Here is a 26,791-nt window from a genome sequence, read left to right on the forward strand (position 1 = left end):
CATGCCTGCTTGGCTTCTAGAAATGCAACTCTATAGTATTCTTGAATCTATATTAAAAATATTTTGACTAGTAGATAATTAGAGAGTTTGAAAACAAGATCAACATAGCAGTATACAGAGGAAACAAAGACAGTTCTTGAATTATGGAGTTATTCATAATCTGACTGATCCCTTCAGCATATCAGTCTGGTTATATAAAAAGACATTTGAGCTGAGGAAAGTCACTGGGATGTTGGTAAGATGAATGGGACCATGGAGGAGATGACTGAGTGGAATGTATAAAAAGAGAGGTAGTACCTTAAGTTTTCCAAAGAAGCCATTTTGGGTTAATTAAGGCTATCTTGGTTATTTAAGTCCTGTGTAGATAAAGGATAAAATCTATTTAAAGTTTAAAGAAAATTAGATATGATTTCTTCAGTGAAACCAAGAGAAAGTAAATCCAACCAGATGTTTTCCAAATTAAATCATTCATCCATTCAAGAAATATCCATTTATGTGCAAGCATAGTACAGAACATAAAAATATAAAAGAAGCAGTCCTTGCCCTAATGACCTTATAATCCAGCGCTGGAGATGAGACATAAAAAGAAAAAACAAACTAGTCAACAAAATAAGTGCCATATGAATGATATAAATAAGCTTCAGAGAAAGAAGAGCTCATTTCTGGTTGGAGTGATTAGGGAACACTACAAAGACATGGATGAAGTATTTGAGTTGATTCTTGAATTATTGCAAGATTCTGATAGCTGAAGATGATGGAGAAGTTAATTCAACATAGTAAAAAACATGGGCAAAGCAAAAAAACAAGCTATCCCTCTGTGTGTGTGTGTGTGTGTGTGTGTGATTGTAAAATAAATCTGTTTACTAAAGCATAAAGTTCATCAAGGGAAATAATAAATGGAGATAATTGCTAGAAAAGCAGATTGGGGCCAGATTATATAAGGCCCTAAATACTATGTTAAGAAAAATTTTGAGGTTTCTCTCCCCCCACTCCCCAGTTTATATCATAAGATTACTTTTTGTGCCTTTTAGACCAGCCATACTGAACTACTTAGTATCCTTCCCATTGCTCTGCCTTTGTTTACACAGTTTCCTAGGTTTAGAATAGCCTCTACCCACATTTTCATCTATTGGAATCTAAACCACTCTTCAAGGTTAAATTCAAAGGCCACCTTCTCCATGCCCTAGTCATCCCTCTCCATTCTAGGAATGTTCTAACCCAGAGAACAAGAATGGAGAAAGCAGATAGTGGGGGCGAGATTTAAGGGACCAAGGATGTTTGGGGATCAAATAAGTTCAAGTTAAAAGACTGATCTGTGTCACAGCTGGCCAAAGAATCTAATTGGTAAGGTTCTAGACATGAGAGATCCTGGATGAAATTGGTGTGGGATGCAAGAGAGGTGAAAGGTACACTTAGGCTTCAGTCAGAGTGAGGGCACAATGCTCTCAGATCAAATAAACAAATGCTTTATGAGCGTCTAGCACGTGGAAGGCACTGTGCTTCTATGCTGGAAAGGCCAAGGACAGGAAAGACTTTGAGAAGCCTCCACTTTAGCTATCTATTCTTCTGACCATTGCTTCCAACCACAGGAGTTCAGAACTATACTATAGAAACTATTAGCAGAAGCAAACACAGTGCCAGGTGAAACTTCAATAGAGCAGGATGTAGGGCTGTAACTAAGGAGCCTTTGGCTGGTGGCCACCTGGTAGACTATTCACTGTACAGTGAAAGAAAAAGCTCAGGTGAAAGAAGCAACTTGGGTTACTGAAAGGCATTCCTGTAACTGAGTAAGCCCCAATAAGGGGCACCAGCAATGTAGAAAAGGTGCCTCCCACAGAAAAAGTTCAGTGAAAGCACGCACACAGTATCAAAACCCAAGGAGATCATTTGGATCAGGAAAAAGCTTACCTTCTTCCAGTTCCCATAATGCTAAAACATAGCAGAGCACATGTCAAAACAAGAACTATAATGCCCAAGTGCTGTCAACAAAGCTTTGAATTTTTTAATTATGCAACATATTGGAATGTTAATGAGCAAGAAAATGCAGTTAGTATTTTAAAAAAAAAAAACCTTATGGAATTGGATTTAATCACTTCTACCTCTTAATTCATTACTAAACCTGTATGATTTAGAGAGATGCAGAGGGCTAGAATGGGACATAAACTATTACAATCCTCTAATAGGTACACTGATAGTTTTACTACTTACAGAGAGAGGGAAAGAAAGGACCTGAGATTAAACTAAGAAGAAAAAAAAAAGCAAATACTGTACCTCTGGATTCATAATTCCTTCCTTTTCAAAGCAGCTATAAAATATGTCCATGGAAAATACTTCACTCCACAAATATCCATAATACTGGGCATCATAGCCTCCTGCCAAATGTCCAAAAGTTGCTGGCATGTTTGTACCTTAAAAGAAACATAAAGGCAAATCAATGCCATGAATAAAGTGAACTGTTTGAGACTCTCAGCTGGCTAAAGTTTCCATGCTAGAGGGGGTGCCCCATGCATCTGACTTCCCCCACCTTGCCCTTCGCCAAGGTGTTTACAAACCGTTCTCTTATCTTAGGCCCCAGCTCCAGGCTGGTTTCGGCTTTTAGCTCAGGAATGTCTAACAATAGTTTCAGAGGCCCTGCCCATAGCCTTTGGATGTTTCAGAACTCATTTGTCTCTTTAATGCCTATTAATCATACTCCTGATCCATCTCTCTCTATTTTAAATAGTAACATGAGTATTAAATATTTCAGGACTACAATTGGGTTTTAAGATAATAACTACTTAAATGGATGCTTTTTATTTGAGGATTATTAAATGTCTCCCTAATTAAATTTAATTTACTAATTTCTACCACAAAACTGAATAGCCTCTCAAACTCACAATGGGGAATATAAGTGACCCAAGGCCCAAAACTTCCCTGTCAATAATGTAAGTTACATGACTGATTCTATCTGGTTACTCTAATCTCTCTTCTATCTTTATATGTGGCTGAATCATTTCAATAAATATTTCTGTCATGAGCATTGTTGTCTTGGCTTATTATATGTCAGCTAAAAGGAACCTCAAAGACTAAGTTGAACTCCCTCACTACACAAATGAAATAACTGAGGACCAGAGATCACAGTGTACCACTACATCCCCTACATTTCAGATTAGGGGTAGCTAGTAAGGTAAAAAAGGAAGAAGTCAGACTCTGCCAGTCAAATAAATTCAAAATAAATTGTGTCAAACTATGCTTAATTTTTAGTTCCAGCCTTTAGGAGTAGAAGAATCTGTGGCTTTGGAGAAGGATCTGTATCCTTCCTTCACAGCAGCTCCTTGTAGAAAGGAAGAGAGCAATCATTGCATAGGTTAGCACCTAGGAGGTAGGCCTGTTATCCCATCCTCTTTGACTCTTTTCTTCCTGCAAAAATATCCTGTGATGGGGTAAAGCAATTTTGATAAGGTGTCTGGAAGCATCTTTGTACTTATTGGAAGTAATTAGGAATTGACAGGAAAACAACAAACAACCCCAAAAAAATCCAGAAGAGATTATGTCATCAGTGGCTCCCATTTGCCTCCAGGATCAAATAGTAAATCCTCTATCTTTTAAAGCCCTTTCCTACTTTCCTTTTTTCTCATCTCATTCTCCCACCACATAAGAGACTCTGGGCACAAACAAGACACTGTACCTCCTGACTCTGCATTTTCATTGGCTATCCTTCATTCCTAGAATTCTCTCCCTCCTGTTCTGTGTCTCCTGGTTTCCTTCAAGTCTCAGTTAAAATCTCACTTTTAGCAAGTCTTTCCTAATCTTCCTTTTTGTTAGTGCCTACCTTCTAAGAAGAGCTCCAATTTATCCTACATATAGCTTGTTTGTATATAATTGTCTGCATGATGTTTCCTCTCATTAGATTGACATCTTCTTGAAAGCAGGGACTGTTTTTGCCTTTTCTTAGGTCCCTAATGCTTAATAAAGTGCCTGGAACAATAGTAAACACTTAATACTTACTTCTTTTCTGGGTTGTCTTTCTATTATGGTTAAGACCATACCCTAGGCTGCACAGAAAAAAAAAAAAAAAAAACACAAAACAAAACAACTAAACCAAATCTTCTCATTTACATACCTGGGGTAGCTGAAATACCTAGAATCTCTGAACAGTATCTGGCATATTCTTTTGAGGAATCCAATGATGCATCAGTATGGAGAGCTTGATCAACTTTGCTCAATACAATCTGGCGGAGGGTCAAAAGACCTAATAGAACAGAAAAGGAGGGGACAGGTTTTTGACGAAGAAGTACAGTTCTTTCAAACATGCTAAGGTTATAGATTACAAAAGAAATAATCATGTTCTCTGAAGAGTGAGAACAAGTTATAAATTCTTTGAAAGAGTATTTTAGCATGTAAAGACTACTAAACTTCTCCCTTTAGCTTCATTTCCAAAGCTTCTTAACTCCAGTAAAATTATCTCCTGTTATCACTAATGAAAATGGTCTTAAGGAGGAAATAGGATCAAGTGAAGGACAGAATTTTGCACTCAAAGATTTCTTCCCTAGCTTTCCAGTCGTACCTGTGTTGACCAGTCGAGAAGCAACAAGTTTTTCAAGGAGATCATCTGTAATAGGGTTTCCATCTTTATAGTGCTTTGAGAGTCGTCGAAGGGAATCCTTGTCCCACACCCAGTTCTCAAGCATTTGGGAAGGCACTTCCACAAAGTCTGTTTCCACATTAGTTCCACTAAATCGAGCAAAATCAGTCTGGAAAGACATATAAACATTATAAAAAATATAAAATAATTGCAACTTATATTTTCAGGGTTTACAGAATGTTATATTGCTGGATTCTCACAGTAATACTATTAAGAAGATAGCTAGTATAATCTTATTATCTCCCTTTTATAGATCACTAGAGGTAATGTGCCTCAGGGATCATAGCCAGCTCTGGAATCCAGGGTCTTTTGACTCCATATACAGTGCTTTCTTCTCTGTATCACACTTTTTCCTTAAGTCACTTGAGGATATTAAAAAAAATCAAAATGGGAAAAATTCCAAACTAGTAATTATAATAATACAAATTTACATAACATGTTATCATCTGCAAACTCTGGGAGGCATGATCGGGTATGAGGCATGAACTACAATGAGGAAACTGTAGTGGGGAATTAGGAAAACCTGAGTTCAAATCCAGGCTCAGACACTTCCTAACTATATGATCCTGGTCAGGTCATTTAACCTCTGATTGCTCCATATGAATAATAGCATCTACCTTGCAAAGTTGTCAGGATTGAATGAAATAATATCCTAAGAAGCATAGCACAGTGTATGGCAATAGCAAGTGCTACATAAATGCTTATTTCCATCCTCCCACATATATTTTTTCTCCCAAACCAGTTTCATTGGTTCAGAAAGTCTGGTGAGGAAACTCACTCCATTATTGTCTTAGAGAGATACCGGGGCACTGAGAATAAATGACTTGCTAAGGGTCACAAAGTTAAGATGTTTTGATCCAGGTCTTCCTGACTCCAAGATCTACCTCTTGTGCTATCATGTGTATCAGTAATCTTTTTTTACAGATGAGGAAACTGAGCCTTAAAGAGAAGCCAATGGTCATTAAGTTCAGGGCTGGAATTAGATCTCTAGTTTGATTTTAAATCCAATTGTCTTTTTACTTTGACATCTTACCTCATATACAGATCAAATAAAACTGGAGTCACCTCAACCCTTTTAAAAAAGCAATATTAAAATAACCTCAGGCATTCAAATGAACATAAAATATTGTACTCAAGCAGCATGAAAAATAACCTGCTGAGTAATCTATATTGAACAATTATTTCATAATTTCTCAGCCTAAGACATTTGAAAAATCACCAGGAAACCATGACTGACATGAATATTGGCCTGTACTAAAAATAAAGAGTAAAAATCTTCACTTTGAAAGTCAAAATATTTCTAAAGAATGTTCCATTCAAAACAAAGAGTTCTATAATACAGGAGAGGCAAGTTCACCTCAACTCCCCCTTCCAGCTGCTCACTTATGTTTATTCAACACATGCCTTTCTAGAACACTCATCACCCCACTGCTTAAATACTTGTTATACTAAAAAATCAAAGAGTTAAATTATGGTACTATGAATTGCCTCCATATTTATTTTTTCATTTTGGGAGGCAAAGGAAGAATTATAATCTAAGTTTAACGATGACACATTTATAGTCGCTGAAAAAATGAAAATCACCTAGGGAGGCTAGGTGACAAATTGGAATCAGCAAGACCTGAGATGGATGCTTATTAACTATGTTTACTATCTGTGTGATCTTAGGAAAGTCACTCAAACTTTTCCAGTTTCAGCTTTCTCATTTGTTGTAAAACAGGATGGGAAGAGAGGGTCTACTTCCTAGAGACAGTGTAAGGTTCAAATGGGATAACATGCAAAGAGTCATGGAAGTACTAGTTGCCATTATTGTTGTTGTTAGGTGCATAATAGATGTGAATAAACTAAAAACTTTACAAACAAGGAATTATGAAGGGGAAATAGTGGAAAGGATGTCATCAAAGAAAGTATATATGAAAAAGAAGGCCTACTAGCCAGTGGTAAAAGCAAGGAGTTCAGCACAGAACATTAAGAAGTGAGGAAGGCCAAATTAATCAATAAACATTTACTGAATTCTTACTATGTGCCAAGATGGTTAGGTGGCACGGTGGACAGAATGTCAGCCTGGAGTCAGGAGGACCTGAATTCAAATCCAGTTTCCAGGCAATTACTAGCTGTGTGATTCTGGATAAGTCACTTAGCCCTGTGTGCCTTGGTTAGGAAACGAGGACATTTGTAAAATGAGTTGGAAAAGGAAATGGCAAACCATTCTGGTGTTTTTGCCATGGAAACCCCAAATGGGATGATAGAGTTGGACATAACTGAAATGACTGAACAGCAGTCTTATACAATGCTGAACATGTCAAGGGCAAGAAGCCTCCTTATTTACTAGCTCTTAAAAATAATGAGTGTGTTTGGTAAAAGTTGAATAAGAAATATCAACAAAACTTCTCGATCAAATGAACTTGGTCAAGGGTCTACAATAGGGAGACTTCAGAGATGAAGTGGTAAAAGGGCATGGACAAAAGTTATATGGGATGGGCAGGCACGGATGTGCTGAGATCTGCATCACAAAAGGAAATATTCACATCAATAAGATCACCTGTGATCAATAAGATCATTAAGAAGAAAAGCAAAAAGACTAAGTAAGTTTAGACTGTATTTTGAGATGTCCACCAACGATATGGGTGTCTCAAGATAATAGGAAAAGATCCTTTAATGGAAAATTGTAGAGGGCTAGAACTCTAATCTCCCCCCTTTAGTTCCGACCCTCTACAGAAAATGAGAAAAATTATTAGTTGGTGGGAGTAGGAGTGGGGAAGAGAGAAGGAGATTTCAGCAGAATGGAGGGATCATATGATTTAGAGAGCATTAACAGGCTTTAGAGATAATCTAGTTCAACTTCCTCATGCATAAAATGGGAAAAGAAATAACTTACTAAAGATTACACAGGTAGGAAGGCTTTGACCTCAAGACTCTGGTCAATATTCAAAGTTCTGTCCAATAGAAGAAGGCAAACTCCTTTAGGAAGGACGTTGCCTCACTTAGCACTTAAGCATTGCAATTTTATTAGAATTTCCTAAAAATAAAAATTTTCTAAAAATAGAAGGAAGTCTTGGAAGGAAGCAAATTCTCTATTATTGGAGGTCTTCAACTGGAGACCAGATAACTATTTGTTGGAATTAGTGGTGAAGGAATTTCAGTTCTGATTGGGTTAAGGGAATTCTGAGATCTCTTCTAATGTTTAAATTCTATAATTTTATACATGGGTGTTGGAATACACAGGAGCTGTTGGAATACACTGGAGCCACCTGACAGTGGCTGCTGGAGATCCAACTAAGACCTGCAGAATAGATTTCCTCTTGTGAGAGTGTAATACGAAGAGACTAAGAGACAGTTGCTGTTCTCTGACCTCTCTAACTGAGAGGCCATTGCATTGTCTGACCTCTCTCCTCTTCCCTCTGCCTACAATTCCCTGTCCATAACAACTGTGTCAGCAAAGGCTGCTTTGCAACTCTTTCAGATGTTGTGATCCACAACTGTGGAGGCTCTCGGAGAACTGACCAGTCCCTTAACACATGGGGACCTGAAGTTCAAGTTCAGGCTCAGACCCTAGCTGTGTGATTGTAGATAAGTCACTTAACCTCATTTGGAAAGTACAATCCACAAGGCTCATAAAGAGTCAGATGTGACTGAATAACAACAAAAGAGAAAATGACATTGGAAAAGGTAAAGAAATATTTACTGGCTTTGGATAATAGATTTTAAAAAACAGAACTGTTAAAAAGTCATTCAAGCAAAAAACAAACATCTCAGACAAAAAGTTTTAGTATCATTGGTATGAGCCAGTACTTTTTAACCTTCTTATATTCTACAACACATTGGCAAATTACCACTGGCAGTGGAAATATGGCCCCCTTCCAACTGGGTAGTAGAGAGAATGGTTATCATCTGGTCTTTTCTCCCCAGATCTTTGTCCTATACCTGTTTCTCTCATGCTATTTTTACTCAATGCATTTTTATTTCTCTAATCCCTTTACCTGGGTCCTAGCTATAGGGGTAACCAAAAAGGGATGATTCTGTCTATAACAAGAGTTAACAGATGGGATGTAGTACTGGCAGCTTCTACTATTTTGTTCTCTGCTCTAGGCAGGAGCACAGATGTCAATCCAGTCTTGCGTTCTGCTGCCCTCTTTTTAAACAAGAAAAAAAAAAAAAAAAAAAGATTGCTCATATTCCTGTGAAAACTGGGCTGATTATTGAGGTAGAAAATGCAAGTATCAAAGAATAAAGAGAATTAGAGGGGCAGAGCCAAGATGTTGGAGAGAAGCCAAGGAAGTTGCCTGAGCTCTCCCTTGTTTCCCTTGGAAACAACATTAAATCAAGCCTATAAAAGAATTCTGAAGTGACAGGATCTACAAAAAGATGGAATGAAACAATTTTCCAGCTCAAGATAACTTAGAAGGATTTCAGAAAAGGTCTGTCTCATTGGGGTAAAAGGGGAATGGAACCCAGTCCACTGAGGCCCCAGACCCTCCACAGTCCTAGTTTAGCATACCAATGGCATTGTAGTCCAGCTGTAAGGCCTCTAACTCCAGGACAACAGGCAAACTTCTAGTCCTAGAACTCAGGGCACAACAGGCATGACTAGGCTGGGCCACTCTAATACAGTAGACAAGCCACCAGCCTCAGAGGCTCTAATCAGAAGCAAGTGATCAAACCCTTGGGCATCAGTGCAAGAAGTTTGGGACAATGTCTCCTGTGCACCAAGAGCAAAGCTCAACTTTTAAAAGTGAGTTAAAAAAAAAAAATCCCTGAAAGCTACTATGGCTTTCTATGATTTTCTAAGGGAAATCAAAATACAAACTCAGAAGACAACAATGTCAAAATGCCTACATATAAAGTCTCAAAGAGAAAGATGAATTGGTCCCAAGTCCAAAAAGTCCTCTTGGAAGAACTTAAAAAGTATTTTAAAAAACCATACAAGAGAAGTAGAAGAAAAATTAGGGAAAAAAAATGAGATTATGCAAGCGAATTATGAAAAAAGTTAACAGCTTAGAAAAGGAAGCACAAAAACTGATTGGAGAGAAAACTTCTTAAAAGAAATAGAATTGGTCATATTTGAAGGAAGGAAGGGAATCCACTAAAAAAAAGCATCTCCTTTAAAAGTAGAATTGGCCAAATGGAAAAGGAAATACAAAAAGTAACTGAAAAAAAAATAATTCATTAAAACTTAGAATTAAGCAAGTAGAATCTAATCAAGAATCAATCAAACAAAATCAAAAGAAGAAGAAAATGTAAAATTTCTCAGTTGAAAAAAGAACTGACCTGGAAAATATATGCAGGAGAAACAATTTTAAAATTATTGGACTACCTGAAAGACATGCTCATAAAAAGATTTTGGACAACATCTTTCAAAAAATTTATCAAGGAAAACTGCCCTAACATTTTAGAACCAGAGGGTAATATAGTTATTGGGAAAAAAATCCACTGATCACCTCCTGAGATACCAAAATAAAAATTCCAAGGAATTTAGTAGCAAAATTCCAGAACTATCAGGTTAAGAAGAAAACTGCAAGAAATGGTAATCAGTGGATTTTTTCTATTTCTTCTTTGCCTTCTTGTTCTAGAAGTTCAGGGCAATTTTCCCCTTGTAATATTGTATATATACTGTAATATTGTATCAAGATTATTTTTTATAACAATTTTCAGGTAGTCCAACTATTCTTTTTGTATTTCTCATCAATCTGTTTTCCTTATCAATTGTTCTTTTTATGAAATATTGCACTTTGTCTTCAACTTTTTCATTTTTTTCTAGTTATCCATCTATATTCATTTAAAAAAAACACATTTCTTTATGAATCATGTTGGTGAGAAAAATCAGAACAAAAAGGAAAAACCACATGGGAAAAAAAAACAGAAGAAAAAGGAAAAAAGTGAATATATGATATGTTGATTTATATTGTCTCATATTTTTTCATTCTTTTGATTTTGTTTAATGATTTATTGGCTTAGAATATCATGAGCTTCCCTTTGCCCAACTCTAGTTATCAAGAAATTTTCAAGTTTTTGATTTTCTATTTCCAATTGATTAACTTTCTTTTCATAATTTTGTTGATTTTCTTGGATTGCTCTTTTTTTCTTATTTTTCCCTTGATCTGATTTGCCCATTGGTGTTTTGATCTGATTTTTTTTTTTTAAGTCCTTTTAAAGTTGTTGCAAGAACTTTTTTTGTGCTAGGAACAATTTGACATTTTTCATTGAAAAAGAAGTGGCTTTAAAAAAAAAAAATCCCCATTATCTTTCTCTAAATAGGAAGTCAGATCTTCTCTATGCTCATAGTACCAATCTCTGGTAAGGTTCTTTCGCCTTTGCTTACATATTCATTCATTCATTTATTTATTTTATTGCTTGCTTTATTTTGTTTCTAGTAGCTATCAAATTGTAGTGTCAAAGTATGGGGAATGACTCAAATCTCAGGTCCTCGAGGTCTGTCTTGGGGTCTAACTTTGGATGGAAATTCCTCTCCATTCCTAAGCTACAGTTAGGGCTCCCAGACATAGTGTCCCACAAATAATTTTGTTTTTTGTAGTCCCTCAGGTGGTTGCAAACTACAGTTGTCCTCTCTACCCCAGAATTGAAACCAGAGTATCTGCTCTACTACAGATAGAGTTCTTCCTATTCACATTCATAGTTATGATTACTGTGTATTTTTCTCCGTCCTATTTTTCCTCCTGCTTGTCTTTTCTCTCCTTTCACCCCTTCCCTCCTCACCAGTGTTTTGTTTCTGTCTATCACTTCTGTCTATCTGCCATCCCTTCTGTCAGTCCTCTCCTATACTCCTATCTCATCTCCTACTACTTTCTTGTTGGGCAGGTTTGGATTTCTATATTCAAGTGATTGTGTATTCTATTCCCTCTTTCAACCAATATTTTTTTTTCCTGAGGCTGGGGTTAAGTGACTTGCCCAGGGTGACACAGCTAGGAAGTGTTAAGTGTCTGAGAAGAAATTTGAACTCGGGTCCTCCTGAATTCAAGGCTGGTGCTCTATCCACTGTGCCACCTAGCTGCCCCCTCTTTCAACCATTATTGATGAGAATAAGGTTTAAGTGATGTTCAGCACCCACTCTCCCACCTTCCCTTTTACTGTAATAGGTTTTGTAATTCCTCCTTTTGATTATGGCTTTCAGGATATAATGATTCTGACACTGCCACTCCTAGATCTTTTTTCAGGTTGTTTTTCCAGTAATGTATTTTGTATTTTCTTCTATTTTTTCCATTAAAAAAATTATTTGATTGATTCTTGCTGTATCATAGAATCTTTAGTTGTCAGGGGCCAATTACTAACTTTTAAGAACTTATTTTCGTCAAGTAGCTTTTGTACCTCCTTTTACATTTGACCAATTTTATTTTTTTAGGAGTTATTTTCGTCAGTAGATTTTCATATCTCTTTTTATTTTTCCATTTGGCCAATTCTACCTTTTAATAAGCAATTTTTCAAGCTGTTGATTTTTAAATTTTTTTAATGCTTAATCTTATTTTTATTTAATATTTTCCCAAGTTACAATTAAAACAATTTTAAAATATATTTTAAAAAACTTTTGAGTTCCAGAAGCTCTACCTTATCACTACCTTTAGCCTCCATCAAGAAACCACATGTGAAGTTATGCAAAACATTTTACAACATGACTTTTATGGAAATGTGGAAAACATATTTTTCATGGAAAACATAGATCTCTTACCCTAATTAAAAAAAAAAAAACACCCTCAAGAAAAAGAAAGTTAAAAAAGAAAGAGAGAGAGAGAGTATGATCCAATCTGTATTCAATCAGTTTCTTCTTTGGACATAGATAGGATTTTTCATCATAAGCCTTCCAAAGTAGTCATGGATCATTGTACTGCTGAGAATGGCAAAGTTGTTTACAATTGGAGTTGATTCTTTTTTCATAATTCTCTTACATCACTCATTTCTTTTCCCATTTTTTCTTCTACGCATCTCATATGATTTTTAAGCTTCTTTTTGAGCTCTTCCATTTCTATCTGGGTTTGAGATCACTTCCCATTTTTCCCTAGAGTTTTGCCCATTGGTGTTTTGACTTTGTTGTCTTCTTCTGAGGTTGTGATGATCTTCCCTGTCACCAAAATAATTTTCTATGATGAGATTCTTCTTTTTGTCATTGTTTTGGTTTTTTTCTCATGGTGGGGGAGACAGGTAATCTTTTCCCTTTCTTTTTAATTTGAGGTCTGCTTCCGTAATAGAAGGGACACTGTCTCAGACTTCTTGTGTCAGGGGCAGACCCTGGCAATTTACCTGACAGTCCTATACTTAAGTACTGAGGGTACGTGGGGCACCTTTGTGTCTGTTACTGTGCTTAAGGGTGATTTGAGGATGGCTGGCATTGCTGAGGCTGTGAGGGTTTGCCAGCTTACTTGGTACTGAGCTAGTGGTAGTGTCTAGTGTGTACTGAGGCTAGTAAAGGGTTTCTGTGTTTCCCAGGGGTACAATGAAATGCATGGTGGCCTGGCCACTAGAAGCTGCTTGCTTGCTCAGGGATGTGCTGAACCACTTGGTGCTTCACAGAGCGGAAGTCTGCCTGTTCCCCTGATTATGCTAAGGTACATGGAAAATCCTGATGGCTTTTGCCAGCTCTGCCACACTGGCGGTCAGGATCTCCCACTGGTTTCTTGAGGTGGGGCTTGCTGATATGCTTACTGTCTTGGACTGTACTCTCCTTTAGCCTTAGTGACACAGACATTTCTTGCTGATCTTTAAAGTGTCTTAGGTTTCAAACTATTTCACCCCATTATTTTGCTTGTTCTGCACAATTTGTTTGGGAGCACTATTTTATGGTTCTTTGGAATATGGAAGAGTTACAGAGATTTTCACTGCTTCTTCCACTATCTTGGTTCTGGAAGTCTCCAGAAATCAAATTCTTAGAGAAGTTAAGAGAATTATAGGAAGAAATAGAAAGCAAAACTATACTAGTGAGGTTCAGAATGCAATAAAGCTAACCACAAAATGAACAAGAAAGAAATTAAGAATGTGAATAGAATTTTAGAAAATTTGGATATGATAGATCTCTGAAGAGAATTGAGTGGAGTCAGAAAGAAATATAACTTTTCTTGGTGTTAGATGGCACCTACATAAAAACTGACCATATATTTGATTATAAAAACCTCCAAAGGTTTTTATGGGAAGGCAGAAATATTAAATGCATCCTTTTCAATTCATGATGCAACAAAAATTATATGCAGTAAAAGACCACAGAAATACAGATTAAAAATTAATTGGAAGCTGAATAATCTAATGCAAAAGAATGAATGAGTTAAACAAGAAATCATAGAAACAATAATTTCATAATGCAGCCATATTTATGGGATACAGCCAAAATAGTACTTAGCATAAATTTTATATCTCTAAATGATTACAGGAATAAAATAGAAAAAGTGCAGATCAGTGAATTGGAAATGCAATTTAAAAAGCTAGAAATAGAACAAATTACAAATTTCCAATTAAATACCAAATTAGAAATTGTGAAAAAAATCAAAGAAGAGATTAATAAAATTGAAAGTTAAAAAAAAACAAACAAGCTATTGAATTAAGACTTTTTTTTGAAAAAACAATAAAATAAACTTTTGATTAATTTGATTTATAAAAAGAATTTAACCAAATAACTAGCATCAAAGTGAAAAGGCGGAATTCATCACTAAAAGAAAAGAAATTAAAGCAATAATTAGGAGCTATTTTGCTCAATTGTATGCCAATAAATTTGACAATCTAAGTGAAATGGATGAATATTTGAAAAAATATAAATGGCAGATTAACAGAAGAGGAAATAAAATACTTAAATAAAAACATATATATATATATATATATATATATATATATACACATATATATTTTTTAATTTAGAAACACACATTTTAGGGGAAAAAATCAATGAAATCCCTAAGTAAAAAATTTCCAGGGCTAGATGAACTTATAAGTGAATTCTGCAAAACATTTAAAAAACAATTAATTCCAATACCATATTAAGTTAAAGTATTTGGAAAAATAGATGGAATCCTACCGAATTCCTGTTATGACATAAATATGGTGCTGAAAGCTAAATCAGGAAAAGCCAAAACTGAGAAAGAAAATTATTAACCAATTTCCCTAATGAATATTGATGTAAAAATTTTAAATAAAATATTAGCAAGGAGATTATAGCAGTTTATCACCAGAATAATACACTATGCCCAAGTGGGAGTTATACCGGGAATGCAGGGCTGGTTCAACATTAAGGAATCTATCAGCATAATATATCATATCAATAACAAGACTAACAAAAATAATATTCTTATCTCAATATAAACAACAAAAAAATTTGACCAAATGCAGCACTAATTTTTTTCTTAAAAAAAAAAAGTTAAAGATCATAGGAATAAATGGAACTTTCCTTAAAATAAGTAGTATCTATCTGAAACCATCAGAAAGCACTAGTTGTAATGAAAGAACTAGAAAAAGCCTTTCCAAGAAGCTCAGAGTGAAACAAGATTGTTCATTATCAACACTATTACTCAATATTGTACTAGAAATGTTAGCATTAGCAATAAGAAAAAAAAAAGAAATTGAAGGAATTAGAATAGACAATAAAGAAACAAAAGTATCACTCTTTAAATGATGTGATGGCATACTCAGAGAATCAACTAAAATATTTGGAATAAATGACAACTTTAGCAAAATTGTAGGATATAAAATAAACATTTCTATATGAATGAAACCCAGCAGCAAGAGATAGAAAGAGAAATTCCATTTATAATAACTGTAGACAATACAAAATATTTGAGAGTCTACTTCCCAAAACAAACTTAGGAACTATATGAACACAATTATAAAACACTTTTCACACAAATAAAGTCAGGGCTAAATAATTGGAAAAATTATCAATTGCTCATGGGTAGGCTGAGCTAATATGATAATAACAATTCTACAAATTTACTTTTTCAGTGCCATACCAATGAAATGATGAAAAATTATTTTATAGAGGTAGGAGAAAATAATAATAAGATTCATCTGGAAGAACAAAGGTTAAGAATATCAAGAGAATTAATTGGGGGAAGAATACAAATAAAGGTAGCCTAGGCATTTCAGATCTAGAACAGTATGATAAAGCAGCAATCATTAAAACTATTTCTTAGTGGGCTAAGAAAAAGAGTTGTAAATCAGTGGAATAGATTAGGTACACAAAATACATTAGTCAATGATTATAGTAATCTACTGTTTGATAAACCTAAAGCTTCCAGCTCCTGAAATAAGAACTCATTATTTAATAAAAACTTCTGGGGAAAATGGAAAATAATGTAGCAGAAAACAGGCAATATTTCAAGCCATATACAAAAATACAGTCAAAATGGTTTCCATATCTTTTGACAGGAAAGGAGAATTTATGACCAAACAAGACACAGAAAATGTAACAAAATTCAAAATGAATAATTTTGATTACATTAAATTACAAAGTTTTTGTACAAACAAAACCAATGTAACTAAGATTAGAAGAAAAGCAGAAAGCTGGGGAACGATTTTTCCAGCCAATGTTTCTGATTAAGCCCTCATTTTTCAAATATGTAGAGAACTGAATCAAATTTATAAGAATACAAGTCATTCCCCAATTAATAAATGGTCAAAATACTCAATAAGCAGTTTTCAGATGAAGAAATTGAAGTTATCTATAGACATAAGAAGAAATGCTCTAAATCACAACTGGTTAGAGAAGTACAAATTAAAGTAACTCTGAGGTACAACCTCACTTATCAGATTGGCTAATGTGACAGAAAAGTAAAATGATAAATATTGAAGAAGCTATGGGAAAACTACCACACTAATGCATTGTTGGTAGAGTTCTGAACTGATCCAATCATTCTGGAGAGCAATTTGGAACTATATCCAGAGTCAATCAAATTGTGCATACCTTTTGTTTTTAGCAATACCATGATTAGGTCTGTATCCCAAAGATATCATAAAAAAAAAGAGAAAAACAACGAATATGTAAAAATATATATATATATATTTACAGAAGCTTTTTTTTTTTTTTTTTTTTTTTTTTTTTGTGGTGGCAAAGAATTGGAAATTGAAAAGATGCCCAACAATAGGGAATAGTTTAACAAATTGTGGTAAATGAATGGAATGGAGCACTATTGTGCAATAAGAAATGATGAGTAGGCAGATTTCAGAAAAACCTGGAAAGAGGTTTATAAACTGATGCTGAATGAAGTGATCTCAACCAGGAGAATATCACACACAATAACAGCATTATTGTGTGATGATCAATTATGATTGATTTAGCTTTTCTCAACAATACAATTGTTAAGGGGTGAGAAACCATAACAGTGTTTGAGGGTCCCCAGGCTGGTGTCCCAGGTTTTGGAAAAGAATTTGCAGTCCCAATCTCCAAGTGAGGTTTTGGTAAAAGTGGGTTATTTTCACTGAGCAGCTCTTTCTCTGGATGGGTTAGTTCCTGATTAGGAAGTTAGCAAAGATTTGGGATACTTGGTTTAATTTTATTTAGCTTTTTATGGCCCAAGGCTAGGGAAATTAGGGATTAATTTCCAGGTCAATACTGGGAGTGATTATTCCAGAGACCAAGTGAAAGAGTGGGGAGGAGTTGTCAAGAGATTCAGGGTTTTCTGACCCAGCTCCTCCTCAACAAAGATCAGGGGATCAGAGTCCTTATTATATCACAACAATCCAGGACAATTCTACAAGACTTATGATGGAAAATGCTATCAATCTCTAGAACTATTGGAGCCTGAATGCAGATAAAAATATACTATTTTCACTTTCCGGTTTTTTGTGTCTTTTTCCTTTTGATTTGTTTCTTCTTTTACTACATGACTAATGGAAATATGTTTACATGATAATAGCCTATATTAGATCGCTTGCCATCTGGGGGGGGGGTAGAGAAGAGAGAAGAAAAAATTTGGAACTGAAAATCTTATAAAAAAAATGAATGTTAAAAAGTAACTTTACATGTAATTAGAAAAAAAATATTACTTATCCTCCAAAAAGAAAACCTTAAAAAAAAAGAATAGAGAGAATTAGCAGCTAGAATTTTTTTCTGCTGCTACTCTCAAGAGTATCTAAATTCTAAAAGGGAATCTTTGAAGAATGGATCTTTGGGAGAATGTTAAATATCTTAGAGCTCTGGTAAGGGGCACATTGATAATACAGATCCTGACATACCACTTTTCTTTATATAACTTATGGTATATTCTTCCTTTAGATGTTTCTCTGGGCCTTTAGCGAGAATTAGTTTTCTCTTTAAATCTCTTAGCATCTCATTCAAATGACCTTTATCCATTTATCATATTCCACTTTGCTTTGTTCTTACTTATTTTGTTTCTTAGATTGCAAGTCTCTTGAGGACAGAGTCCCTAGTTTATTTCTATAACTGTCCTCAAGCTAAGAGAAGATAGCTCAGTGTTTAGAGCACCAAACCTAAAGTCAGGAAGATCTGAGTTCAAATGTGAGTCCCAGACATTTACTAGCTCTGAGACTTTGGGGAAGTGACTTAATCCTGGTTGCCTCAGAGAAAGAATTGACAAACTACTTTAGATATCTTTGCCAACAAAACTCCAAATGGGGTCACAAATTGTTGGGTGGAACTGAATAAAACAAATGCAAGCGAACTATCTTGTATGAGAAGTAACATAATGTGATTCTGGTACCTTGGTAACTATGCCTTCTGGAAAAATCTTCCAAGACAGTACTACCCTACCTTAGACTGACTTGGTGGTCCATAGCAAATTGTGTTATCTGAATGAATTTATTCAATGCTTATCTAGTCTCAGATATGGGCAGCCAAGGGGAAAGGTAGTAGAAAGGGAATTTTGGTCTAGGGAATGACTGAATAGAACACCGAATCTTCTTTTTTGGCTAGAAACATCAATACTTTTTTGATTACAGAACCAAGAGCAGATAATAGAAAGGAAATGGGGAAATAAGGGTGTGGTGATAGAGCAGAGGGCTACACAGATAGAAAACATTATCTAGGGTGGGCTAGGCTAGTTTGTACTCCCATAATCTTTCATTGAATAACTCAGCCCTAGGCTGGAAGTTCCACTTAAGTAGAGTAGATTAATTCTTGTAGAGAACTGGAGGCATAGGGTAAAGCTTCAGTGTGTTTCCTTGGTTGTAGTTTTGACTCTTAAAGCTTGTATGACAAAACTAGGGCTATGGTGCACAGATTCTCAATGAGTAAGTGCCTTAGTTCTTGTACTTTATACTTTGTCTTGATGAATTAATTTCATTACTCCTGTACTGCTACTCTACAAAACTCTCCTAAATCTATACATCTTATCTTTTTCTTGAGGAAGAGGAGCAATCCTCCTTCTCCTCCTCCTCCTCTTCTTCCTCTTGTTTCTTGTTCTCCAGATTCCAGGGTTAATGTTCTATCCACTTGGTCACCTAGTTCCCTCCTCAAGTTGTAACCCTGCATCTCTGCTGGCTGGATATTTCCATCTAGATGCTCCATAAAAATCTCAAATTCAACATGTCCAAAATATAATTTTCCATTCTTTCCTGTCAGATGCACTTTTATTTCAAATTTCCCTGTTATTGTCGAGAGAGTTTGTCCCATCTTCCCAGTCATTTAGGCCTGCAATCTAAGTGACTCACTTCACATATCCAATCTGTTGCTATTATTTAACTTCACAAGAACACTTGTTTATATCCCCTTTTCTTCTCTCACATAATCACCATCCTAGTGCCACCTAGCCACCTAGGTGCAAAGAGCACTGAACCTGAAGTCAGAAAGACCATAGTTCCAATATAGCCTCAGATGCTTAACCCTGGACATGTTAGTTAACTTAAATTTGCCTCCAGATCCTTATCTTTAAAATGGGGTTAATACAAGCCCCAGGCACTGTGAGGATAAACTTCAGTGGTTCCCAATTATCTCTAGAATAAATATGAACCTCCCCTGTTTGTCATTTGAAGCTCAAATAATGGCCACTTCTTATCTTTCCAGTTTAACTATAACTCCTTTTCTTCTTATTCTATTATCTAGTTGTTCTAGCCTGCTTGTATTGAGCAGAGGGGTGTTATAGTGCAGTCAAGAGGACCTGAGTTCAAATTTGACCTCAAACATTTACTACAGCTGTGTGACCCCGGACAAGTCAGTTAACCCTGTTTGCCCCAGTTTCCTCATCTGTAAAATGAACTGGAGAAGGAAATGGTTGCCTCAAATGGCAACAGAGCTGGTGAACAACACCAATAACAGCATGCTATTACAAGACCGTGACATTCCATTCTCTATCTTCATGCCTTTGCACTGGTTGTTCTTCATGCCTGAAATACTGTGTTGTTTGGCTTCCTTTAAGACAATTCAGATCCCACCCCTTCTGTAGGAAGAATTCACTAGATTAAATCTTGCCTCCACACTAGAATCTACTCTCTTGAGGGCAGGGATAATTTTTGCCTTTCTTTGTATCTGTGATGCATAAATGCTGCTAAATTTATAGTTCTAAAGGGCAGGTCTCACCATATTATTCCCTTACTGGCTTCATATTACCTATAGGATAAAATGTAAACTCCTTATTCTGGCCTTTAAAGTCTTTTACAATCTGGTTCCACCTATCTTCCAGGTTAATTACACATTATTTCCAGTCATACATTTTATGCCCAAACCAAAATAGTTCATCTGCTATTGCCTGTACACTAGACAAAGAATTAATACATAGAAGTATGTGTAGAATGATTTTTAACCATATTTACATATTTGTGTCTAATAGTAACCATTTTTAGGGGAAATGGAGAGAAAAGAAAAAAACTTACACAACTTTACTATATATTTAAAAGGCATAACAAGTATTATATAATAGATTTGCAGTTTCATGTGTAATCACCTTTTAAAAATAAAATAATTAAAAAAAACTTGTATTAAAAAAACAAATAAACTTGTCTTGTATGGCCTTATCTGACAATAAGCTCCCTAACAGTAGTTAGTAATTGTTTAACTCAAAGTAATTAAATCTCCATTGCCTGGCCCACAATAGGCACTTAATAAATGCTTGTTGATCTGTGACCACGTAGGATTGTCACAGTACAAAGTAAGCTCCTTGAGGGAGGAAATTGTCTTATTATTATTATTTTTTTCTTTTGGAGATAATGATTTCATTAAGTTCATTTATTTATTTTTTTGTTTTGTTTTTGTTTTAATTTTATAATTATAAAAATTTTTTATGACAGTATATATGTATGAGTAATTTTTTTGTTCTTTTTTATTTTTATTTAGAATTTTTTCATAGTATATATGCATGAGTAATTTTTTTTTATAATATTATCCCTTGTATTCATTTTTCCAAATTATTCCCCCCTCCCTCCATTCCCTCCCCCCCATGATAGGCAATCCCATACATTTTACATGTGTTACAATAAAACCTAGATACAATATATGTGTGTAAATCCCATTTTCTTGTTGCATTAAGTTAAGTATTAAGTTCCGAAGATATAAGTAACCTGGGTAGAAAGACAGTAGTGCTAACAATTTACATTCATTTCCCAGTGTTCCTTCTCTGGGTGTAGTTGTTTCTGTCTATCATTGATCAACTGGAAGTGAGTTGGATCTTCTTTATGTTGAAGATATCCACTTCCATCAGAATACATCTTCATACAGCATTGTTATTGAAGTGTACAGCGATCTTCTGGTTCTGTTCATTTCACTCAACATCAGTTCATGTAAGTCTCTCAAAACCTTTCTGAAATCATCCTGCTGATCATTTCTTACAGAGCAATAATATTCCATAACCTTCATATACCATAATTTACCCAACCATTCTCCAACTGATGGACATCCATTCATCTTCCAGTTTCTAGCTACAACAAAAAGGGCTGCCACAAACATTTTGGCACATACAGGTCCCTTTCCCCTCCTCAATATTTCTTTGGGATATAAGCCCAATAGCAGCAATGCTGGATCAAAGGGTATGCACAGTTTGATAACTTTTTGGGCATAATTCCACATTGCTCTCCAGAATGGCCAGATTCTTTCACAGCTCCACCAACAATGTATTAGTATCCCAGTTTTCCCACATCCCCTCCAACATTCATCATTATTTGTTCCTGTCATCTTAGCCAATCTGACAGGTGTGTAGTAGTATCTCAGAGTTGTCTTAATTTGCATTTCTCTGATCAGTAATGATTTGGAACACTCTTTCATATGAGTGGATATAATTTCTTTCTTTTTTTTTTTTATTTAGAATTTTTTTCCACAGTATATATGCATGAGTAATTTTTTTTATAATATTATCCCTTGTATTCATTTTTCCAAATTATCCCTCCCTGAGTGGATATTTCAATTTCATCGTTTGAGAATTGTCTGTTCATATCCTTTGACCATTTATCAATTGGAGAATAGTTTGAGGAAATTGCCTTATTTTTTATCTGCATCTCTAGTGCCTAGCAGCATTTAGGGTTAGTAAATGATTGATTAATCTGTGACTGAAGCAAGCAAACCTCTGATGACTATAATTTTAAAATAAAATAAAGGTAACTTTATAGTATCAGGTGGCATTTAATGGTTCAGGAAAAAATGCAGTCTTGATATTTGACATGCACATCATGTCTATGCAAATTAATTTAAAATGATTTGCTTGTGAGGGGAAAAAACCCGTCAACTCCAGAGAACAAAGCCTGGGAGTTTCAGTCCTCTGAAAAAAGCTGAGCAAACGAATGTCTAACAAGAAAGAACTGAGATGCAAGAAAAGAACCACTGGAATGTTTGTGTCACTCTGGTACAGAAGAGAAGGCTTATTTTGCTCACAAGCCATTTCGTAGGTGGGGAGAAAAGGGGGGGAAAACAGCCAGTGAATGAACAGATCAACAATGTCTTCTAAGGAACAAAAGGAAATATTCTGAAGGAGGGGAGTCTAAAAATAGTTCCATCACTCATTAATTTCCCGACATGTCAGTCATGCTGATTCTCTGTGTGCCCTCAAGGCAACTCCATTTGAATAATTTTTTTTTTTTTTTTTTTAAATAAAAGCAGCAAAACCCCAGCGAAATTCAAAGACTCTATTTCCAGTAAACAACTAAAGCTCCAAATACACAAGAATTCATAGTTAACTGCTACTGGTATGTGACCTACCAAAAAAATCAGCAACAACAAAAACTGTATATGGGAAAGAGCTAGTGCCAGCAGAGGCTGGGAAACCCTCTACATAATGGAGTCAGTCCTACATTGAGGAGTTGGGGGCCTTCTCTGTGGGTGTAAAGCAGCCTCTGAATTATTTATTCTTCTGATATTGGGGCAAGTTTAATTGTCCAGCTCTCTGACTACACTCCTCTACAATCTCTACACTCCTTAAATCCTTCTTATAGTTCTTAGTGTGAAAAATTGTAGGGTGTTGAAGTAAACTAACTCTGAGAATTAGTCAACAATGCTAACAAGCATTCCAGAGATACTAGAGTATTTTAAAATTAGATTCAATGTCCCACAAAATAGAGTAATCTACTGAATCACTATCCAGGCAGGTGGCAACCCCAAAAGGAACCAGGTTCTATTGCTACAGGAAATACTCTGACATGAAATGCCTAGAAAACAATGCAAGTATTAACTCCACTCTGGTTAAAAATCCTTGAGAGGAGAAAAGTTCCCTGAAATCCATGCCTAAAATCTACTTCATTAAGAGCTCTAACACTCCAGCCGAACCTACAACAGATGACTTGATACTGTAAAGAGAGATTAACTTGCCAACTCATACATTAGAAGTGTGCCAAAATAAACTTTGTATGAACTGAACTACTGAAAATTCTCAGCTACAACTTGGTTTTACTTAAACAACAGTCACCTGGCTTGTCCTGCTAATTAAAGAACCTATTTTCAGTAGTCCCACCTAAGGGTTGTTTTTTTTTCATAGCCAGAACCCCAGGAGAGATGAAGGAGATTGCTGAAATCAATGATGGTACTTGATTTATAAAAGACCCATCTCATGAGACTTGACCTTGATGGTTCCGGGTTTTCCACATTATCGATTTCTAAGTCGAGTTGCTCTGCCTCCTGACCTGAAAGATCTATCCTCAAATTCAAAGAATACAGAGAAGTCCTTGGAGGGAATAAATTCAGTCACAGAAAAGGGACAGCTGCAACCCACAAAGAGAAAGATGAAGCACCATTGGCTCTTTTCCCAAATGACCTGCATTCCCATACATCACTGGAAGTAATAATAGTAAGAAGACTATGAATTACACTTTTAGTTAGAATTTTATGTTACTTATTAACTGACCTTCTGACAGGATTGTTGTGAGGAAAGCATTTTGTAACTCTTAGAGTGCTGCATAAAGGAATTATTATTGTTATCTACTCAATATCCCTGAAATTCAAGTAGGTCAGTTTCATCATCTCCATCTTGCAGATGTATAAAATAACATGTGCGTTAATTGCCTGGGGTCAGTGGCAAAAGGAAATTCCTAGGCCAGCCAGTTCTCACCCACCTGGCTTCTTAGTCACAGAGTATTTCCTTATTGACAAAGTGCTTTTCATTTCTATCTCCTCCTTAACAGATGGATATCAGTAAATTATTATTCAATTTCAAATAAGGAGGTTTTTTTTTTTTTTTAAACTGACCTGTATTAACCTCAGTTCATTAGCCTGACATTTAAATGACAGCAAAGAGCAAGAGAGGTAATAGTTTTAGTCTGTCAGAAAATGATTGGGTTGCCTGGGGTTGAGGTGAGTTCCTTTCTGGGTCTCTCTTTCCTGCCTCATTCCATACTGAAAAAAATGCTACCCAAATTGTCCTCCTAATATGTTCATTTTCCTTCATTTTAAATTTATTTTTAGTTCCACACACTCTCCCTTCCTTCGGTCCTCCTCCAGCCATTAAGAAAGCAAGAAAAAAGATACCCATTATGCATTTGAAGTCATGCAAACAAATATTCTTATTTTTTAATACTCATCCTGAATTTTCTATTCTTGCTTCAGAAAGAGAAATTTCAATAACAATTATAATAAAAAAAAACTATGAAACATTTTAAAGTTCACAACATGTTCTTTCCCCCACATATTCCCCCAATCTGAGCTTCCCAACAACCTCTCAAAGTAGGTATTGCATGGATTAAAATACTCTTAACAGATGGGGAAACCAAAATTGAGAAAGATTAAGCAAATTGCAAACTATCATCTATCAAGTGAGCTTCTGCAATGGAAATACACTCTGGTCTTTTGGACTTTATAAGTGGTCCTTTACTCATTACATTAAGCTATTTCTCATTAGTAGGCAGCCTTCTCTCTTAAATTGCTTCTATTTGAGAAGGGTGAGGCTCCACCAGGGATATATCTTGCCTGAGGATTCACCAGGTACAGTCTCACCCCTGAAAGCAAAGCTATTGCCAATGTAGGAAATAAGCAGAAGAAAGGCGATATAACTGCTAAAACCTAGCTAGGATACAAGTGGGTGTGAAAGGAATGGGAGTGGTGGCTAAACCTAAACTAAGATTTTAAAAATGGTAGCTTGAGCAGGAAATGTATAAAATCAAAAGAGAAAACATTCTCTTTGGATGAGCCCAACTCTAGAGGTTGGCAAATTGGAAATCTATTTTTATATAGCTCTTGAGTGAGAACAGTTAAATAAAGATTTGATTTAAGTGAAATTAAAGTATTTAAAAATGTAAAAATCATTCTTAACTCAAAGACTATACTAAAACAGAACCCTTTCCCTCTCCCTACTTTGCCAATCCTTGTAGATTTAACTGCACCTGATGGTTCTGTCCCTTGGCATCTCAACATCCCTGAACTGCCAATCTCTGTTTTTATCTAGACTTTGGGAATTGATCCCTGTTGACTCTAGACCTGGTCTGGTTGTTACTCAATTTTAATTGACTCTTTTGTCTTTCTGTGAACTCCCAACATGGGACACACTTATACTGAATAGCATCTACACTAGGGCCCCAGACAAGAAGGAGTAATACATGTGCATGCAGTGCGTAATTCTTTAATTTTAAAGCCCAGGGTTCTTCACAATTTTTTGTATCATGGACTCTTTTTGCAGACTGAGTACTCTTCTCAATGACTTTAAATGCATAAAATGAAATACACTGGATTATAATGAAATACAGTCACCAAAATATATATTAAAAAAAAAGTCACAGATTCCAGGGTAAGAACCCCTGTTCCAGAGTAATTGCATGTTACCCCCTAGATATCAACATTTTTCAGTGTACTTTGGTGCAGTTTTGCAAATGTCATATATTTATCCTTAAAAAGTTCAGTTCTATATAATTCAGTTCAACAAGAACAACTACCGAGTAAGTATTTTAAAATATGTACCAAATGTTAGGCTTTATAGTGAGTACCCGGATACAAAAACCAGTTCAATGGGCCTTGCCTTCAAACAGTTTACATTTACATGGGGAAGAGATAATGTACATTGTAAATATGTACAGAATATAAAGAACATGAATGTAAGGTAGTTTGGGGAAGAAGAACACTAGAATTTGGGGAAAATGGGAAAGACTTCATATAGAAGGTAATGTTTAAACTGGTTTTGGTTTTTTTTTTAGCAAGCATTTTTTGGGGAAAAAAAATGTTTGAATCAAGCCAGCGATTCTAAGAGATGGAGGCAAGTAGGGAAAGTATGGGATTCAGAATGTAAAAAAGCATGGAGAAGGGAAATGGTGCTCTTTTGTGTGAGGAATGACAAGCAGACCAGTATGGCTGGACCAGAGAGGACAAAGACTAGAGAAATGAAAAAGGAAGAAGGATCCAGGATTCAAAGAGCTTTAAATGTCAGACAGAGGATTTTATATTTGATCCTGGAGGTAATAAGGTGTTGAGTGACAAGGAGGGTGATACGGTCAGACCTGCACTTCAAGTAAAATCACTTTGCCAGCTCTGTCAAGTATGCACTGGCGTAGGGAGAGACTTAAGGCAGGAAGACTAAATCGGAGGCTATTGCAAGACTCCAGGCAAGAAGTGACAAAGGGCAAGAGCCAGGTGACAAAAGATAAACTAGGGTAGTAGCTGAAGTGGACGCATTATGTGACACATTTAGTGCCAAGTAAATTGAGGATGCAAAAGCAGAAAAACAACGTCCTCAAGGAGTTTATAATCTAATTTGGGGGGTTAGAATCGAAGATACCCAAAGAAGCATAAGCTAAACAAGGCCAACTAGATGTCTCTGTCTGGGATGGACTTGCCAACTTGGAATCAGGAAGACCTGAGTTCAAATCCAGCTTCAGAGACTCACTAGC

General features: G+C 35.7%; 1 protein-coding gene across 2 annotated transcripts in view; it reads right to left on the reverse strand.

The window, feature by feature from the left end:
- NLN (neurolysin) overlaps positions 1–26,791 on the reverse strand; it is a 131,722-nt gene that overhangs the window by 17,511 nt on the left and 87,420 nt on the right. For both annotated transcript variants that reach the window (XM_074282390.1, XM_074282391.1), the window contains exons 10-12: positions 4,547–4,733; positions 4,103–4,231; positions 2,272–2,408 (exon numbers count right to left, since the gene is read on the reverse strand). In XM_074282390.1, the coding sequence (XP_074138491.1) occupies positions 2,272–2,408; positions 4,103–4,231; positions 4,547–4,733 (453 nt within the window). The remainder of the gene's footprint in view (positions 1–2,271; positions 2,409–4,102; positions 4,232–4,546; positions 4,734–26,791) is intronic.

Source organism: Sminthopsis crassicaudata, chromosome 1 (assembly GCF_048593235.1).
Source record: "Sminthopsis crassicaudata isolate SCR6 chromosome 1, ASM4859323v1, whole genome shotgun sequence".
NCBI lineage: Eukaryota > Metazoa > Chordata > Mammalia > Dasyuromorphia > Dasyuridae > Sminthopsis > Sminthopsis crassicaudata.